Below are 20,514 nucleotides of genomic sequence, written 5' to 3'. Positions count from 1 at the left end.
GTCAAAGCATTCCAGACTTCCTCTCGGAGGTGTCACTGCCCTTTGCTAACCAAAGAACAGACTTGTCAATGCAACCCTCTGGATTCTGGGGTTTCTATTTTGTCACCTATTCCTGCAATCTCCCCAGGGGATCTGCTAAACAAGCCTCAAGTTTTTAAACAAACAAGACTTTAATTGAGAAGCACATGCAGAGACAGAAAGAACTAGCCAGCCGATTGGAATTAATAATAATAAAAAGGAACATATTTAGAAGTGTTCATAAAAGAAGGAGAGGAGGGGGGAGGCGATGGGCCCCAAGAATACGTCATACCTGTAAGCACACAGTATTACTCCTTTCATAAGATCCCCTTGATGAAATGTGTAGGATTTGACTGCACCCTGTGAAGAGCTGCTTTTCCCAACCAGCTTTTCCCAGGGTGTTGAAAAGCTATCATTCATAAAAAATTATTGAGGGGGAAGGAGGTAGCAAAGGGGAGTTCAGAAGGCCACTAGCTCCAGTCGAAACTACAGAATAAGCTTCTCTGTAGAGTGAGCACCTGTTTTGCAGCCTCCACAAAAGCTGAACTAGAAAGCCTAAGATCCCAAACAGGGGGCGGAGGGAGAGAGGAAACATCTAAATGAGAGCTTGTTCTTGTGTCAGAATACGAGTTTTAACCCACGGACTGCTGCATGAAGTCTACTCTAGAGTGAAAGGATACAACACACATTTGCAATAAATATGTATCAGGCAGAGACCCACACAAAAGTTGAGTGGCATCTAGCCTAAGGCAAGCTTTGTCAGATTCTTGTGATACCAATGGGAAGTTAAGTATTTACTTAAGCCTTGGCACTGAAATCAATGAGACCTAAGAATGCTTAGCTTTAGGAGGCTAATGTCTGTTACTACTAACAGTGTTTATTAATTAATTCAGTGGAAGGATCAGGTTTATTGTGATGGTGAGGGGGTAACCTCAGGTTAGGCTGATACGCTAATTACTACTCCTGAAAAGGAAGTTTTGCCACAGTTGTCCAACTCCAGCTTGGTATGACTCATTTAGTACACCAATTTAGTGTTCATAATAACGGAAGTAGCTTTGCTGTCCTTTATCTGCTGCAGAGCAGAAAACAAAATATCAGGAAATGTATTAGAATATTTGGCAGCACAGTTTCATGTTGGTCCAACATGGAATTAAGAGTCAATGGTGCTATTCAGCTAATTTTGCTCAGAATCAACCCACTGAAATTTAAAAAACACAATTAAGTTGTGGTCTACTCTGAGTAAAACTTAAACTTCCCCACCCACAGGCTTGTATCAAACATTTGCAGGACTTCGTTCCTCTCCCCTACCTGTGTGCCTCCCGGCTCTCTGAATATGCTCTGAAGTGTTGGGAGCCCCCAGAACAGATGGGGGGTGTTTCATGGAGAGAACAAATGTGTTTACTTTTTTAACTGAAATGATCTAGATTTCATGGTTAAATAACTCTATGCATGTTTGTAGCTTAAGAGCACTGAATATCTTTTGTTGTTTGTGGAAAAACATGGAGAGAACTGGTCTGTAATATATTTGGCAATAAAATAAAAAGGTAAAAAGAACTTGCCCTATGCCATCAGGCAAATTTATATATGTTTCCATAGATTCTCAAGTATCAAGGTGACATATAATTGATGATTGCACCACCACCCAACCTTGTCCTAGGACTCTGATACAACATTTGATTCTGTTTGTTTTATAATGAATTAAAAATGTTAAAATACCCAATTATCAAAATAAACTATTTGGATCGTTGCATTATGCTTTGAAATGAATTAGCATTAGACTGTTAGCATACTGATGTATTGATATGCATTTTTGCTGTCGCGTTGAAAAGTCCCTTTGGGCTCACAATTGAAACTGAGAGAATAAATACACAGCGTCATCTATATGCCCAGTGCTGTACAAGAGCACAGCTCCTTGCTCCTAAGAACTTGCAGCGTGAAATTCGCAGAGGAGAAACAGAGGAAGGAGAAGTAAGCATGGGGGAAATGTGTGTTTGTTTTCATTTCCTCTTTAATAATCGTTTGCCTAATATTGCATGTCAGTAAACTTGAAAATGTTGTTTTACCTTGTTTTGATAAGAGTGCCTAAAGATCCGTGGAAAAGTTCAGTACAAATGTTGGACTCTCAGTATAAAGAAAAACCCTGAAGATCATGTCAGCATTCTAAAGTGAGTTTGACTTTTTAAAAGTTCATACCTTGGGGAGGTGGGAGGCCAAAAGTTCTTTTTAGTTTTAAATTTAATGTGGGGAAAAGAGGAAATTATCCTTCTGTATAAGCAATTTTAATTAAAGCCACAGCCACCCAAAGAAAGCTTTCGTAAATTGAATGTCTGATAGAAATTTCTGCATATCTGTTTTGGTCGGCACTAATGCCAATAAAGTGCCAACCAAAACAGATATGCAATACCCTTGTGCCATCATGTAAAGAAACTGCAAAAAAGCAAACCAAAAAACTCCATTGTTTTCCCCAAAGATTTTCTAATATTTTAAGCCTATCAAGGACAAAAATGCTCTTCAGAGAAGCATTTTATCAGAACCTTGGACAGCAACTGCAGAGACTCTTCATCTTATTTTGCCCCAAGATGTTCTGCATTTATTGTGCTTCATGAAATTCTGAATTTACAATATTCCACTTTGATCCAAATATTGAATTTCATGTAAGTTGCATTTATATTGTGGAACCTACCATGCCAGAATGACAAAATTAGAAGCATTTTAAGGAATATTTAACATATTTCAAAACAAAACAAAACCAGTTTTCAGTCAGCTTCAGACTGATTTTGCTTTTAAAGAATAATTGTTAGTGAAGGGAAATAATTTAGAAATATTTCTTTATAATGGCATTTTTAAAAAGCCCACAGCAAGTCAACAGTTACCAAAAGGCACAGTGTACAAGTCAATTAAATAATGGATTCATACATTTCTATCTGATTTTTGTAAAAGAAAGCACACACTTTCTGCTAGGATTCAGTTACCCATTATCATGAAAACCCAAATCCTCACTTGCTTTTAAGCTTTTAAACTAAACAGTTTAACTTTTAAACTGATCTCTTTTGTTTAGCAAGATTGCCACAAGCCTTGATCTGACTACTCTCTTTCCTTTCAATCTTGTTAAGGCATTTTCCTATCATTAGTTGATACCCTATATTACTCCTCAAGCCTGCAAAGCACACCCCTCAGAAAACACAAGACCACGGGAGGAGGACAGGGAAGCTGTTGTGCTCAAAAGAATTAATCCATCCTGGAAAATCAAGAGCTGATCAACCTCAATACAGTAATCAGCATGTTTTCCACTGTAAAAGTCTTGCATTTTCTACTTAGAACTAAAATTTTACCCGTTACATATTTTTTTAAAAATATTGCGTGCCATCTGGGTATACTTGTTGCACACAATTTTTACTGTCATTCTGAACTGCATTTTCCTTCCAGCAACCATTTTCCAGAAACATGCTTTAAATATTAACTATCAGTTGCAAATATCTACAGTGCAACACTTTGCCTGTCTATTCAGAAGTAAGTCTCAACACAATTATAGCCTCAGGTACACATAAGATTACAATGCTGAAGTTTCAAAATTCCAGTTGAATCTGTAATACTGTCTTTTTTCACATTCTCCACTAAAACTAAAATAAATATTGAAAGGGGTGAAAAGAAACATTAAAGAATACAGTTATGAACAATTTTATTTTACCAGAGCATGAGTTCTTATGCATAATTTGAGATTTTATTCTCTTACAGCTGTACTTTTATTTCCTATGACAACCACAACAAAAGTATGGATTACCGTACTTACAGAGAAGCCCCAGTGAAATAGAAGTAGTTTATACAAAAGTAGCCCAATTTCTCACTGGAATTATGTTTTTTGTTTAAGCACAATTGAAATGCTAAATGCATGGCAGATTCCCCCCCCCCCCAGCATGCTCACATCACTTGAAAGAAGTGCCTGTCAACATATTTGTGCCTAGTGAGATGTTACTGCTGCCCTGAAGCTGTGCTGCTGATCATTGGGAAAAAACACCACTGGAATTGTGTGATTCAACTTATGAAAGCATCCCTGGTCTTCTTATGGAAATATTTCATCTATGCCAAATACTTAGCTGAACTTCCTTCTGTTCTCTCCCATGTGTTCCATTAAAAAAGGGGGAATATATTGCTTGAGTATTCATGAAATCACATTCCTTTTCTGCTTTACTGGGGTGGGTCTGCGTGAGAGAGAAGACGGTCAGTGTTAATAACATGTGTTTGATTATTCCAACTTAAGGCAAACCATGTTATTATGTGAGGGAAGCTGCAGTAGCTTATCTTAAAATAATACACATTTTTGGAACACATGCCCAAAGTTTGGAAACTGAAGGAAGCGTATTAAAATATTAAGAATTAATTTGTTCTGGTTTTTGTTTTTACCTGAGAAAATGAATTTGGGGCACAGGGAGTTAATTGACCACTGTCTCTCTCCCACCCATCTCATTCATGCCACATTCCACAGTGGCAGAGTTCAACAACAATACAGAATGGTATCCAAAATAGAAAGGCAGAGCTTTCCATTCTTCAGCCTCTCTTGAATTAATTAACTGGAAATGAGTTTTGTCAATGTTTAGGGAAGGCACGGGGTGAAAAGAAATTGCTAGAATTAATCACAGTGAGAAACTACCTCTTAAGTCTTCCAGAGTTTAGAAAAAGCTCATGAGAAGCAAAATAATAATAAAAGGGTAAGTGGGCTGACTTACCAAGGGAACAAATAAAACTCAAACAAACATCCAGTTCTCTAGAAACAGAGACAAGCCCTGTGACAGTTAAACCTAACACCTGCTGCTGCTGCTGCAGCTTCTGCATTTTTAAATTCATTTTGCAAATGGTAAATTACGGAAGAACTCTGATGTGTAAGTAGTGTATCAGTTTTTTGCAGTGATGATAAATAGATATTTGTAATAAAAAAGAGTGACAAACAATTCTAATGGTTGCATAGTGTGAGGGCATATTTCAGTAATTCCTCAGACGATGGCTTCTCATGTTCACCTAAAGTGAGGACAGAAAATTCATGAGTGATTAAGAGTCTGATATGTTGTGTTTACACAAGGGGGGGAAATGCATTATTGCAGGCAGACATATTCATCTCCCACCTTTTCATACACTTGGAGGCAAGCTTCCTTTTTTGCACCTTTAGATGAAAATACTAATACAAATAATATGAATACTAATAATATTGCTTATACCCCACCAATCTGGCTGGATTTCCCCAGACACTCTGGGTGGCTTCTAGCAAAATATGGGGGGGGGGATGTCAAACTTTAAAAACTTCCTGATACAAGCCCGCCTTCAGATGTCTTCTAAGAGTTATGTAGTTATCGCCTTGGCATCTGATGGGAGGGTGTTTCACAGGGAGGCCCTCTGCCTGGTTCCTTGTAACTTCACTTCTCACCAGAAGACCCTTGGAAGTGGACCTCAGTGTCTGGGCTGAATGTTGGAGGGGGAGACACTGGACTGAGACTGTTTAGGGCTGTAAAGGTCAGCACCAACACTTTGAATTGTGCTCGGAAACATACTGGGAGCCAGTGAAGATCCTTTAGGACTGGTGTTATATGGTTTTGGCGGCCGCTCCCAGTCACCAGTCTAGCTGTCGCATTCTGGATTAATTGCAGTTTCCAGGTCACCTTCAAAGGTAGCCCCACACAGAGCGCATTGCAGTAGTCCAACTGGGAAATAACCAGAGCATGTACCACTCTGGCGAGACAGTCGGCGGGCAGGTAGGGTCTCAGGCTGCATACCAGGTGGAGCTGGTAAACAGCTGCCCTGGACACAGAATTGATCTGCACCCCCATGGACAGCTATGAGCGGAGAGTCCCCCATACCCACCCACACCATGTCCCCCAAGAAAAGTACTTCTGTCGTGTCTGGATGCAATCTCAATCTGTTAGCCGCCATCCATCCTCCAATCGCCTCCAGGCATCTAGCAGCTATGAATTAGTTTGGTAGATACATTATATTTTTAATTAATGGAACAAAAGAGTGAAAAAATTATCAGCCAGGTATCCATAATTTGGTATTTGCAGTTTATTTGGTACTAACATTTTATTCAATCTAGGAAGGTTTAAAATTAACCTTTGATTTTGGTAAGAAATAATGCCAACAATCTGGTTGAGAGTCTATTTTATACTACATTGGTATCGTATCCACAGCAAAACAGATGAAAACCATTCAGTTTGCTTATAGATGTGGTGTCTTTCCACTGGATCTCAAAATCAACTTCTGATCTCGTTTCTCAACTTTCAATCCCATCTTCTCCAGGACAGAATTGTCAGCCAGTCCCTGCTGCTCCATCCGTGCAATGAGTTCTTGGTTTCTTTCATTCTGTTCCGTGAGGTTGCGAATTGTATATACTGCCCACTGGCTTACAACTGTTGAAAAGAGTTAAGGAATTTATCCCATGTTCATTTCCAGTTAATGTATATAATATGCGGCACATGTTACAAATACTTGTATTTCAGTAAATTAAACAGACTGATTAAATCCATATTGTCATTTACAAAAGTCACTTTAACCACCCAAAAGTCTGTGTTAAGGGAATGTCAGTTCACAGATATCAGGAAAAACAGGCCATGGTCCTGTACTCAGCTACATGTATGCCACTGCTATGAAGGACAAAGTAGAAGCTCTCGTGACTATGTACAGAATCGTAAAGGTAAAGGTACCCCTGCCCGTACGGGCCAGTCTTGCCAGACTCTAGGGTTGTGTGCTCATCTCACTCTATAGGCTGGGAGCCAGCGCTGTCCGCAGACACTTCCGGGTCACGTGACCAGTGTGACAAGCTGCATCTGGCAAGCCAGAGCCGCACACGGAAACGCCGTTTACCTTCCCGCTATAAAGCAGTCCCTATTTATCTACTTGCACCCGGGGGCGCTTTCTAACTGCTAGGTGGGCAGGAGCTGGGACCAAAAGATGGGAGCTCACCCCGCTGCGGGGATTCGAACCGCCGACCATGCAATCGGCAAGTCCTAGACGCTGAGGTTTTACCCACAGCGCCACCCGTGTCCCTAATCAGAATCATAGTTAAAATCAAATGTGTGACCAAAATATTCAACACGAACCTAGTATGGAAGAAGTTTTTAATGCAGGAAATTAGGTGTAAGAAAAATGCATCCAGACCAAAATCTCCGCCCCCCCCCCTTATATTTTTAATAGCATAAACATAAACAGAGCCTGTTAGGTCATGCCAAAGGCCCAACTAGTCTGGAATTCTGTTCCCAGTGGTGAATAAGATGACAATGGGAAGCCTGCAAGCATATTTTCCATATTTTAATACGTTCTATCATGTATACTTATATTTTAGCATTATTGGTTGTACTTTGTTTATAATATTTAAGTTATTTTTTGACATGTGTTGCTTCTGTAAAATGAAAAATGAATTACCTTTTTAAAGTCACCAAACTATAACTACTGGTTTTGGAAAGACACTTAGAGCTAGGATAGCCTGCAATGATCCATTCCTCTTTCATGGTGGTCTCCCTTCAAGCAAAGTTTCAGGCAAATGTTAGATCCAGGTTTAATAATTTCCATCATCATCAATAAACTACATCCTGAGCATTCCATTAAAACTATTTGCTTAAATGCTGCAAGCAAGGTGTTATGTCACAGAATGTAATTGCTCTCAAAAACACCTACAGAGGAGACAAGGAATTCCAACTCTCCATGCAAGAACAAAATGCCTGCAGGGCACCAATTATTTGCTACATGTAGCTTCACATACAAGAGAAAGCTGTGCATAATTTACTCAGATCCTTCATAGTTTCTTGCTAAGTTCCACATGGCCGTTCACCTGCAGGGCATAAGCAGAGCTGTCTGGAGTCTGGGTGTGGCAAGAATACCAGTCAAAAGAGTGAAGACTAGAAAAGTATGGAGGAGCATTGGTCAACATGGACCACTGCTGTGTATCCCATGTAAATGTAATAAAAAAGAAAAGCCTGGTTTGAAGTTGGATCTTTGAGTATACTAATATACTAATTTCTACTGTGAATTCCCTCTAACAACCTTAGACCAAAGCATGAAACACAACTGTTTATGACCAGAAATTTGTCCTAATTAACGAAATGAGGAAAGTTAAGTAGATGGATATAATGCAGAGGAGGGGAACAAAGACAGCCATGTAGTCTGGCAGTGGAAAGTAACACAGTGCTAGTTTACCCAAGCTAATGCTATTTTGGCAATATGTTAATTCAAGAACAGATTTGAAGCAGAGCTCCACCAATTTTATTCACTACTAGCACAGAGAACATGAAGACCTTTTCAGAGAGCTGTACCATATTGTCAACTTGGCAGAAAAGGATAGTGATCAATTGGATCTCCAAGTGTCACAGATTCTAATTATGGTCACATGACACTCAGCAGCACATTATTAGCATTTGATTGACTTGAGTATAGCTTTCTGGAAGAAAGAATGCTAGGAAGTTGTTTCTTTAAAAGCTGGTTGCAATGTACGATTGTCTGCTTTTAATATGAAAAATTAGACCATTGAGGATATTTGTCATGTTAGGACAATCCAAAAGGGTTTATTGCACCCACAATATAAACATGGACGCAGGTGGCGCTGTGGGTAAAACCTCAGCGCCTAGGACTTGCCGATCGCATGGTCGACAATTCGAATCCCCACGGCGGGGTGCGCTCCCGTCGTTCAGTCCCAGCGCCTGCCAACCTAGCAGTTCGAAAGCACCCCCGGGTGCAAGTAGATAAATAGGGACCGCTTACCAGCGGGAAGGTAAACGGTGTTCCGTGTGCTGCGCTTGCTCGCCAGATGCAGCTTGTCACACTGGCCACATGACCCAGAAGCATCTGGCTCCCGGCCTCTAGAGTGAGATGAGCGCACAACCCTAGAGTCTGTAAAGACTGGCCCATATGGGCAGGGGTACCTTTACCTTTACCAAATAATATTGTTTTAATTATAAGAGAGTGACCCAGACTTGCAGCAGCAGGGCTTAAGAGAGCGATGGAGCCACTGTCCCATCCACAGTCCCACCGCACATATTGGCTGGGGTGGAAGGGCACGAGCCATGAAGAAGGGACGGATCAGACTTGTTGCCATCACAATGGCAGCAGACCCCTAACCAGCCCAGTTCTGCCCCGTCCTGAAACACCAGCAGAAATGCCACCAGCAGTATGGCAGACACATAGAGGCACTTCTTGATGGACATGCCCATGTCAGGCAACCCTGCTCCAGTCCAGTGCATAGGGGCCCTGAACAGGGGCTCTCAGTAACTAAACAAAGGGTTGGAAAAAAGCAGGTTATCAATATAAACATCAGTATGGATTCTCATTGTTTTAACAGAGCATTTTCAAGTTTAGTGTATTCTGCATGTGTTTATGCCAATAAACTTTTAATTTTTTAAAAAAATACCACCATGTAGAGAAAATCAGCTTCATGATCTGGCCTGCTAATTAAGAGTGTCTTCAAACATTTGCAGGGGCAGAGATCTTAAAATTACATTACAATTAAAATATACTGCTGTAGAGTGTGATTGAACAATACAAGTACTATAAACAAAACAAATCCATGATATAAATTATAAAGTGTCACGTGGCTTCTGTGTTTGTCATATTCCCCTTTTCCTGCTACCAGTATAATGCCTGCTTGGGGGAAGGTTTGTGTGCTGTAGCTTGCTCACAGCTTTCTCCTTCCCTAGCGCACTCTCGCAAAGGAGAGCCATGAATATGTATGATTGCTCTTAACATGCGGAGTGAGCCTGAGACTTCTGGATGGCTGGATGCAGACCTATACAGACTTAAGTGTCACGAGAGATTAAAGCGAGTTCCCAATTAATATTCACATTACCCTCTTGTTCTTACCCAAAAGACAGATAGAAAATTGAACATATTCTGAAGTCGATAATCCGACCAACACTTTAAGCACTTTATTGTATAATCAGCCTTAGAAAGAGAGTGCTTCTAAAGTTTCCATAGTTACTACAAATAGGAGCATGGGTCCATTTGTTGCCAAACCTCACAGAATAAAACAAAACACAGTAATCACAGTAAACCCAATTTTGCAGGTTTGCTTTACATTTCTAGAAAACCATACAAATGCATAGCACTGCAGTATGCAGAATTATGTTAATCATATGACAAGGTAATCACTTGGATCTCCTATGAAAAAATATAGGAAAGCCCCCCCCCCCATAAATTAGTTCAGTTCTGTGTCTTCAATTACAATTTTACATATTTTACAGTAAAATCCTATGAACATTTACTTGATGCCAAGTCTTACTGATTTCAATTAGATTTTCTCTCAGATTTTGCACAACCCTTCCATTGCATTCCCAATCTCAGCCTATAAAGCACTAAAGATCACCACTTTCCTAAACACTCAGTTGAAAAAAGAGAGCTCCTCTGTGTGTGCGCCCGTGCAAGTGTTTGTGTTTTCCAAAAGAACTGCAGCTTATCAGGCAAACATGCAGTTCCCCCATCCAGATTGAGATCTTGTGCTAGTTTCCCACTGAAAATTTTGTGCTCTTCAATGTTCATACTGCAGGATCTTAGAGCACAAATAGCACCCAGGGAGGGGGTTGGTGGAAAACTTAACCAAGGCCCCCACACGGCCACTCTTCCTTTAAAATATGAGCTGGATTAACTATACCTTTAATTTAAAAAGTGTGAGATACAGTTTGGCTCCAGTACCAAAGTGTAGACTGGCAGAGGGTGGTTAACTGCCTGCTGTTCCCCTTGAAATGCTCCCCAAATCATTTTTCTCACAGCTGGACTCCAAGGACTGCTCGTTTTTTCCTGCTCCAGAGTGTGAGACCTGAACCAATGGAGTTACAGTGGTACCTCGGGTTACATATGCTTCAGGTTACATAAGCTTCAGGTTACAAACTCCGCTAACCCAGAAATATTGCCTCGGGTTAAGAACTTTGCTTCAAGATGAGAACAGAAGGCTCCATTAGCTAAAGTGGTGCTTCAGGTTAAGAACAGTTTCAGGTTAAGAACAGACCTCCAGAACGAATTAAGTTCTTAACCCAAGGTACCACTGTATAAAAAAGGAGATTTCCACAAAAAACCAGGAAGAACCTTCTGACAGTAATAGCTGCTTGATAGTATAAAATTTTATACTAAAATTTTATATAAAAAATGTGTGTAAAATCCATACAATTTAAAGGCAGGGTTTTAATGCGTTCTTTAAACACACACACACGCGCGCACACACAGAGAGAGAGAGAGAGAGAGAGAGAGAGGGAGAGAGAGAGAACAGAACAGACCTCTGAGCACCAGTGAAACCGAAACTCTTGCAGAATTAGACTGCTCCATCCCTCCCTATTTAGAGGACATGGGCTCCATTTTGTGGCTGAAGAGTGCGAAGGCATATTGATAAATGAGAATGTACGCTCCCCAGACATGGAAAATTAAGAAGAAAAGCTGACAGAGCGATGCCCGTCTCCCACACAGATTAAAGCCCCAGCACTTTAAAAATAAAGGAATTAGGCACTGAACTGACCTCCACTGCAAGCAAATGACAGCCAGAGCGCACATAGAGTGGATCTCCACATGACTCATTTATTTTCCGTCTTCCAGGAATTCTTCACCCAATAAAAGGTTGTGCCTGTTATTGCTATAACTCCCCCCTCCAGTCTTTGTCTTTTCCTCCCTATGACTTAATTATGTGTTGTGACCTTACAAGAACTCAGCCTAGGGAGAGAAGTACTTCCAAGCTTGCACAGAGTGCTTTTGCCTCACCACTAAATAACTACCCCAAACTTATACCTCCCCAAAACTCAGAACTCATCAGCAGGTTGGCCTCCCTGGTTTCCTTGTTCTTTCTCTCCTTTTTTCATTCCGCAGCAAAAAAAAAACCCCATTTTGCCTCGAATCACAGAGTCACCGAAATACAAGGTGGCTGTGATTCGAGCATTTGGCAAAATCATAAGTTATGTAGAGCTGCCACAAGTGTATTGAATATAAACAGGTAAAGGAGGGGACACAAGTGCAACCTGAAAGTTGGTACAACTGGAGATGCGGGACACATTACATTTAAAAGTGCTTTGGAGCACCTTAGTGTTTTTAAGGCTTTTCATCTTCACCTAAGGCAGCGCCTAAGAAGCGCAGTCTCCTAAGGCAGGCGCTCTTATATCATGTGCTTGAAAAGCAGACTGTCAGCTCAAAGCAGTGACTTGTGATTATTGATTTTTTAAAAAAAATGGAAGGAGTTTCATTATTACACCTTAGGACAATTAAGTATTTTAAAGCTCATAAGTAAGGCACCTATTAGGCTTTCTTTGAAAGTCTTTCAAATTTATAAATGTCTACTTTTAGAAAATAAAACTTTTTGTAAAATAAAAGCAGGCACCAAATTCAAATGTGTAATGCTAGCTTGTATGTGGCACATACATTCTTGCTACAGAGGCTGCCCATATTTTAAGTGACGTTTTTAATAGAAACCTATAATTTATATGCAACTAAAAATCCTTTGGGTTTAAAAAAGGAGAAGGAAAAAAATCACACTCTTGGACAATGTAAAGCCAAAAACATTCCATGCCTAAGATATTCAGTTTTAAGAGTTATTATATATCTATCTCCAGATGGGAACATATGCAATTAATTGTCAGTGTTTAAACACTGTCATGAAAATCCATGGAATCAGAATAACTGAATGTGATGCAGAGTTGTGAAATGTCACTTTAATTTATTTATCTGTCATTGACACTCTCTACCACCTACATAAACATGCCAGTTGGGCAAAAATTGTTAACAAACAACATTTCGGATCTAGTGGGACCTACAGCTTAAATGTGGCTGACAATTCCTCGCTCCCTGTTGCAGGCAGCCAGCCGTGATCAGTTAAGAGTGTGGCTTCCAAACTTTTTCCTTTGGGCCACACTTTCAGAATAAAAATCTGCTCGTGCCACAATGATTTTTAATTGATAAGATATACATTGGAAAACAAAACACAGAACACAGCTGCCTTAGAATATGATCATGGGACATCTAGGAAGCTACCTAAGAACAATTCCTGTTCACAACAATAGGTCATGGAGAACAGAAGAAGAATAGCACATGCTCTTGCTCTCATTTTGAAAATACCGTATATCTATCCACATTCTGCAAATAAATAAAACACATTTTGATACAATACAATATGATACTATACTATACTACACTGAAATGCTTTAATGTTTCTTTGATTGTCCTTGAATCTTCCTGCCACATCCTCTCCTGCTGCACCAGTGTGGTGGTGGTGCACCTTTTGAGAACCACAGTGTTAGGGATTCGCACAAATCAATTCCCTCTCCACCTGTTTGACCTTTGTGTTACAGAACTATTTCTTTGCAGCATGCCTACTAGTGACACAGAATTGGAACATCTGTGTATCTCTTGTTGAAAACAGAATATATGGTCTACTGCTATACAGAGGTGCCTCGCAAGACGAAATTAATCCGTTCCGCGAGTATCTTCGTCTAGCGGTTTTTTCGTCTTGCGAAGCAACCCTATTAGCTGCTTAGCGGATTAGCGCTATTAGCGGTTTAGCGGCTATTAAAGGCTTAGTGGCTTAGCTGCTAAAAGGCTATTAAAGGCTTAGCAGCTTAGAAAAAGGGGGGGAGCAGAAAAAAATCTCAAGACTCGCAAGACACTTTCGTCTTGCGAAGCAAGCCCATAGGGAAATTTGTCCTGCGAAGCGCATTGAAAAATGGAAAACCCTTTCGTCTAGCGGGTTTTCCATCTTGCGAGGCATTCGTCTTGCGGGGCACCACTGTATCAGAAAAAAATTAAGAAAGAAATTACATGCATTGTATAATACAAATGATGTAAATGATTTTGTTGAAATATGGCATCCATTTATAAAATACTTTACTGATAACCCTGAAGAATGGCAGCTACCCAAATCACAGATTGGACTTTGGCAAAATTAACTAGATTGGTCAGTCCTGAAGGTGGGAGAGTTGGAATTTAGTTTTTGTATTTTTTCTTGTTTTTTTGTAATTGTCATATACAGTCATACCTCAAGTTAAATGCGCTTCGGGTTGAGCGCGTTCGAGTTGTGCTCCGCAGCAACCCAGAAGTAATGGAGTGTGTTACTTCCGGGTTTTGCTGCTCACGCATGTGCAAACTCTCAAAATGACATCATGCGCAGAAGCGCCAAAACGTTACCTGCGCAGATGCGCCATCACATCTTGCGTTTCATTCGGGATGCGAACGGGGCTCTGGAACGGATCCTGTTCGCAGCCCGAGGTACCACTGTATTGGAAATTAATAAAACTATATTTTTAAAAAGAAAGAAACGTCAAACATAATCAGGGCCAGGGAAAAGTAGACAAAGTGCTAATACTTTTACCTAAAATGAGAGTTTGTTTATATCTTAATGGACTGAGAGAATGAAGTGAATCTATATATGTTTTGGAGGGAGAAATAAACATTAGCAAGTAGTAAATCAATTGGACCCTCTGGCATTTGTTGACCTTAATTATTAAAACAAATGAAATGATATTGTTTAATTACAGATAGATTGGGTGAAAGCACAGTTAATTTCAAATAATATTGTTAATGTATAAGTATTAGCATGCTATTTCATACATTTACATAAAATTAGTTATATTTGATGAATCAAGCAGTTAAAAAAAAAGATTAACCAGCTAAAACATTCCTTAAAATATATGTGACCAACCATTTCTGGGCCAAGGGCCTTAGCTATCTCTCTGGGGGCTGCATACCATTAGCTTCTCTTTTTTTTTACACATTGTTAAAAATAAAAACAACAACAACTTCTTAAAAAGAATGGACACATTTGGGGGAGCACAAAAGCTTTTGGCTTCACGGTATCTCAGTTAGACATCTATCGGAGCAGTCAGTAAAAGCATTTTTCATTAATTTTTTTTATTGGGGGACTGGGGGGCAGCAAAATACTTTCTGGGTGGGGGAACCACAATGGTACTCAAATATTCGAAAAATTAATACTAGAATGGTTCTCAACTAAGTTATGAACAAGCCTACTAGGTTTCCAACCCACAAACCAAATGCAGCCCATAGAAGTGAATTGTGGCTTGCCAGGGGCTTAGCAACACTGCTGCTTTTGCAATCCCAGATAGGCAGCAAACGGAAAAGGTTTCATAAGCCCCTGGTGGGGCTGGTGTGTACTCTGTTTGGTTTCGAGAGTTGAAAACTGTGCATGCTTGGCTTAAAATCCCAAAGTGAAAGCTAAAACTATCCCCATGTATTTTGCCTTCCTCAGCAAAGAGCCAGTTTGTGTCTTACAGATGCACCATATTACATCCAATGTATTATTTTTGTTATTTACATTATAACTTGTAAGAAACAATATAAACAAATGAATATTTTCCCTCCCCCAATGGGTACAAATCTATGAAAACATAGCTGTTGCCAAATAAAAGTACTTGTAATTCATATTTGATCACCATTTTAAAGCTACTGTATTCTATTAGTTGTCTGTTTTGTGGTAGCTCCTATAGTTCACTCCTTCAGAACGTAATCACATCCCTGTTTTCTGCTCTCCTCAGCAGCATGGATTGTTTTCACAGCATGAGGCCCGTCTCAAGCTACGCTTTTAAATATGAAATGCTCATCGGTTTCCCCAAGAAAGTCTTTCCTGGCATGACACAAAACAAACTGCCATTGTTATAGACCATAGCAACTTGATTTCTCCTAGATTTAACCTGAGGTTTCATAAACCACAATTATACTAACCGTTGCCATGAGGTCAAAAGTATTTTGAATCTACCTCTGAGATGACTGTCAGACTGAATATAATGACAGAAAATGTTCTTCAAATGGGTATATGTAAAAATTAGCTCGCATTTATATTTTCAGTATTTTATCCAAACTAAAGGGTCTGTATGTGTGGATCAACCACGCCATTGCAATAGGAGAGCATAAGAGAAACCACAGGTTTTCCTTTCACAAACGATGCCAATTTTGTCTCCTAAGTAGCCAGTTGAATGATCACCCAGAAAGGCAGCCCTGCTTTTTCCTCTCCAAATATTACTGACATTTTGGTCGCAAGAAGACTTGCCAAGCTTATGTTAACATAACACAGAAGCTTCACTATAAAGGTCTTTGGAGTCAAAGAGCCACTTATTTTCATCAAACGTTAAATGGCATATTATCATCAGAACCTTTTCTCACTACCTAACACAAGAACTGAATACAAGATCACTCAGACTACACTCCTGTAATTATCTGCTCTAAAGTAGTTCCAGGGACTCCTATGGGACTACTCTACAGTAAATGGCCCCTGTTTCTCCCTTCTAATGCTGGAGGAGTTTTCTTTTTAGAAGAGGTAATCCATTTGGTTGCAACATAAGCTGGTTGCAACATAAATGAAATATTTAAAAAATGCATTGCATTTAAAGTTTTACCAACATTTAACAGACTGACTGGGATGAACTGGTGGAATAAACACGGCACTGCAGGAAAGTAGGGCTCACTTTCTAACTCAAGTGAAAGCTTCCTTTGCACTCTGAGGCAAATTCATATAATTTGTGGCCCTCATAGTATCCAAACTGAATTCAGCTCAGTGCCTTTGGTCAGAAAGTTGGATAGTTTAGCCACTAGCCTCAATTGCTGCCATATGTAGAAAGCTGGGAGATCTGTTATTACTTATTTATAAATGCATTTATATACACTACCCTCTCAACAACAAAAAATCAAGGTGGTGTACAACAATATGTGTATAATAAAATATAAAAAACACGAAAAATAGAAATAAAATGACAGGCTAGTCAAAAGGTTTTAAACAACCGCATAGGCCTGTTAGAAGGAAAAAAAGGATTCAAGAGACGTCTGGAAGTCAAGAAATGCCTGCCATATCTCTGCAGAAGAGGGCTTCTAGCATGGGACTGACGGTACAGGCAACCCCCCATTTGCAAGGGGCTGCGTTCCAGGTTATTGCAAATGTCAGTGGTAAGGCATAAGCCCGTTCCACCCTGCCCCCTCCAACTGAATGCGGGCAAAATGGTTGCTGCCTGCACTAAACACGGACTTCTGGCTGAGGCCTGTTGGGCATCTGAAAGAAGCTATCCATAGAAAAAATATTCGGTATCTACGGCATATATTGCAAAAACAGAATTCACAATGATGTAGGGCTATGAATCAGTTTGAAATGTTAAATATTAACAAAAGTGTGTGGGTGCATACATATACGTATATGTATGTGCATGTGTGAGAAAGGCAGAGATAAGAAATAATATTCTAATTCATACAAAGATGGTGCTTCTCCTTTTATTCCACCATTAGAATTTATTCACAAGCCATAATGGTAGTACCACACTATGTAACCAATACACAAACCAATACCTCCATCCTTGTAGCATCTGAAGAGCAGTTAAACCTCTCTAAAGTGGCCACAAGAATTCTGTCCAGAGCTAAACCCAAAACAAATTTTGGGAACTCTCATATGTAAAAATTTGAAGGTTTTTCAAGGAACTGCGTAAGAATTTTGAAAAAAAAAACTCACTTCTGAGTAGTCCCCGGATTTCACTTTAAGCAACATTTGGGATAAATTTCAAGTGGAGCATTCAGATGAAGAACCAAAGAATTCTGAAGGAAGTCAATAAGACCCATGAGATTTCTCAGGATGATTTTCCTTCTTTCCTCCATTTCTTTCAGGCCCACGATTGTCTCTTACTGTTAATTTTCCCTTCCCTTTTATTCTGGGATTAAACCTAAATTTTTGTGATATCATTTTGAAGAATACAATGGATGCTAGGCTGAGGGCTTTACTGGCTAGTCATAATAATTAAATATTACACACAATATTTACAAGGCAGATTATTTACTGCATACTCACTTTCAAAAACAACCTCCTTTAACCAAGTTTAATAACCAACAGCCATCTTTCTTAGTGGTGGTTCCACTGGAATTTTTCCACCAGTCCTAACAACAGAAATATCTATTGTTCTTTCATCAGATAATACCAGATATACAAGTTGAAAATATTTTTTCCACTGGTCAGATTTAATAAGGTATGTAAAACTGATGAGCTGCTTACTAACTCATCTACCTGTTCATTTCAGCTGACTGGTCAGATGTCAGTTGAAGCAAAAGCTTCAAGACTAGCTACAATGACCAAATTTGGTTAGATTCCATTACAATCCGTAATCTAAAGTGACAACAATGATTCTGGGATATTCAGAAAGTTAGAGAACACGAGATAATGTTCAACCAGGCCCATTTGTTTTAAGACTAAAAATAATGTAGTTTCTCCACTTCAAAAGAGGCCATTTTAGTATTTAGTTAAAAGTTTTAAACCTCTCTGTCAATTTGCTACCCCAGCCAAAAAAAAGCAGCCTCAGTGTTTTGTGTTTTACCCCCTCAAACTTGTTTGCATAGTATTGTGATCTCATAATACAGTACAACATAGATAGTCAAAAAACACACAGAAAAAGATTCAAAATATGTTATGCAAAATGAAAACTGAGGCCTTTTAATAAAACTGTAATTATTCTTTTCATGTTAAAAATTAAAAATTAAAATAAATATAACAATAACACTTTTCTGATGCAAGCTATAATTTTTCCTAAAATAGGCAGTAGAAATTATAATGTAGGTTTAGTACTGGTGGTAAAAGGTTAACAAATGAGTATACCAGAACACAAGAGTCAGCGGTCAACTCTGACAACCTGGGATAGAATCCAGAGGAAGTTAAAATAGGCCAATGCTTATTCTATATACACTCCCACAAAGGTTCCACTGGATTCAATGGGACTTTCTTTTGGGTTGCTATGTATAGGATTGCCCTTTGGGCAGAATAATTCTAAGTCAAGGTCTCACTGGATTGGAGTGGCACCACTACCTTCCAAACCCTGCCAGCTCACAACAGCCAGGATTGAAGGGAAGTTTCCTTGCTCTTTGTTTGTTTGTAGCTCTGGGAATGGCTGAATGACCCAAGGAGCAGACCCTTCTATGGGATATTGGATCCCAAGCTACCAGGGCTCTGCAACACCCTGTTTTGATGCTACGTTGAACTGTCAGCGGAAGAACTGGCTGTTGCTTCTTACTGTCCACCGACCCACAAGCCACCAATTGAGGGGAAGTGGGCTAGGATTATGCTATGTCTCTCTGAAGTCTTTACAACTGAAGTAATGTTTTCTCTAGACGGGAGTTTTAAGATACTTTGAGGCACAAGGACAACACACGTTATTCCCAAAGCATTAACATCTACAACCCCACCTCCAGCTCAAATTACGTCAGAAAAGGAGTAATTATTTATTAATTTAGAAAGTTATTGAAAGGATACAAGGATTATTGTCATCAATGCTGCAGTTATCCAGGATCAATGGGATGCCATCTAGATCATAAACCTGAAAGAAAATAAAAAATATTTTATAAAATATTTCTCCTTGGCGGGTAAAAATACACAAACATAACCCATTCCTAAATGGATAGGTTTTGTATACATTTATGCAGCAAGAACCATAGTAACTATGATGTATGTATTCAGACACAATCCCTAACAATTGGCCACAATCCAATATTTAAAACTAATGATGTGAAGCTGGTTCGGCAAGGTGTTACATCTATACTTTAGGCCAGATTCAGTTAATGAGTTCTGTTAGTGGAATCCCATGCAAGAACTTCCATGAACAAAATGGTGTTTCTCTCCTCCCCTGGCTTGGGGAGGTTGGAGAACCCCCAGAACAGAGCACAGGAGAAGGTGGGGGGAGGGAGAGAAGGGTTGTTCTGTTTGCCAAGCCAAAATCCTTGCGTTGATAGCAACATTACCACAGCATGTGTTAAATTCTTCGCTTCTGAAGGGATCTGATGTGGAGGCCTCTCAAGCATTCTAAGCCAACTCAAGCTGCTTTTGAAATGGCCAAGTCTGAATTGGAATAAGTATCATATTTGTTGCAAACCCCTGCCATACACACTCTAGAAAATATGTTAATTCCAACAGTTCTTTTATTGTAGCCTATTTAATTTATTTATCCCTATACAGTGCTTAAGATATTTTTTTATATATTAAGCGGTTCAGAAATTAAATAATCACTCAATTTCAGATTAAACAATCGCAATGCACGCACAACTAAAACCAAACTTGCAACTGTCCAAAACATCACAATACACTATTTAAACTAGTCTCCTACAACAAAAGTATAGCAATATACTTTTAAAACATTTGGATATGCCTAGGCATGCCAACTCTAGGTGCAAAGCTCTCTTTGACACAGTAATTACCAATTCAGACAGTTTTCATTCCAGAAAGTATACATCAGAAGTAAGTCAATTTCTAATGGAGAGTTGGGCAACAATGATAAGTGAACACTACAAGGGTTCGTTTCATTACATATAACAGGTCTAAGGATTCAGCATGTGATCTGCAGTGCTGTCAGTTTTAATATAAAAAACAAAGGCCATTCCCAACCCTCACTACTGTGAAATGGCCTTATTATTATTATTATTATTATTATTATTATTATTATTATTATTACTATTTCTTAAGGTAAAGGTAAAGGGACCCCTGACAGTTAAGTCCAGACGCAAACGACTCTGGGATTGCGGCGCTCATCTCGC

At 39.4% G+C, this 20,514-nt stretch overlaps 1 protein-coding gene across 1 annotated transcript in view; it reads right to left on the bottom strand.

Annotated features, from left to right (window-relative positions):
- Positions 1 to 6,048: 6,048 nt before the first annotated feature.
- Positions 6,049 to 20,514, bottom strand: part of ATXN10 (ataxin 10) — a 71,474-nt gene continuing 57,008 nt past the window's right edge. Inside the window, exons 10-11 of the mRNA XM_082223183.1 lie at positions 19,241 to 19,304; positions 6,049 to 6,410 (exon numbers count right to left, since the gene is read on the bottom strand). Coding sequence (XP_082079309.1) covers positions 6,220 to 6,410; positions 19,241 to 19,304 — 255 coding nt within the window. The 3' untranslated portion in view covers positions 6,049 to 6,219. The remainder of the gene's footprint in view (positions 6,411 to 19,240; positions 19,305 to 20,514) is intronic.

The sequence above is a fragment of the Podarcis vaucheri genome (assembly GCF_965113315.1).
Source record: "Podarcis vaucheri genome assembly, chromosome: 5".
Taxonomy (NCBI): Eukaryota; Metazoa; Chordata; class Lepidosauria; order Squamata; family Lacertidae; genus Podarcis; species Podarcis vaucheri.
This window is presented reverse-complemented; position numbering and strand designations above follow the sequence as displayed.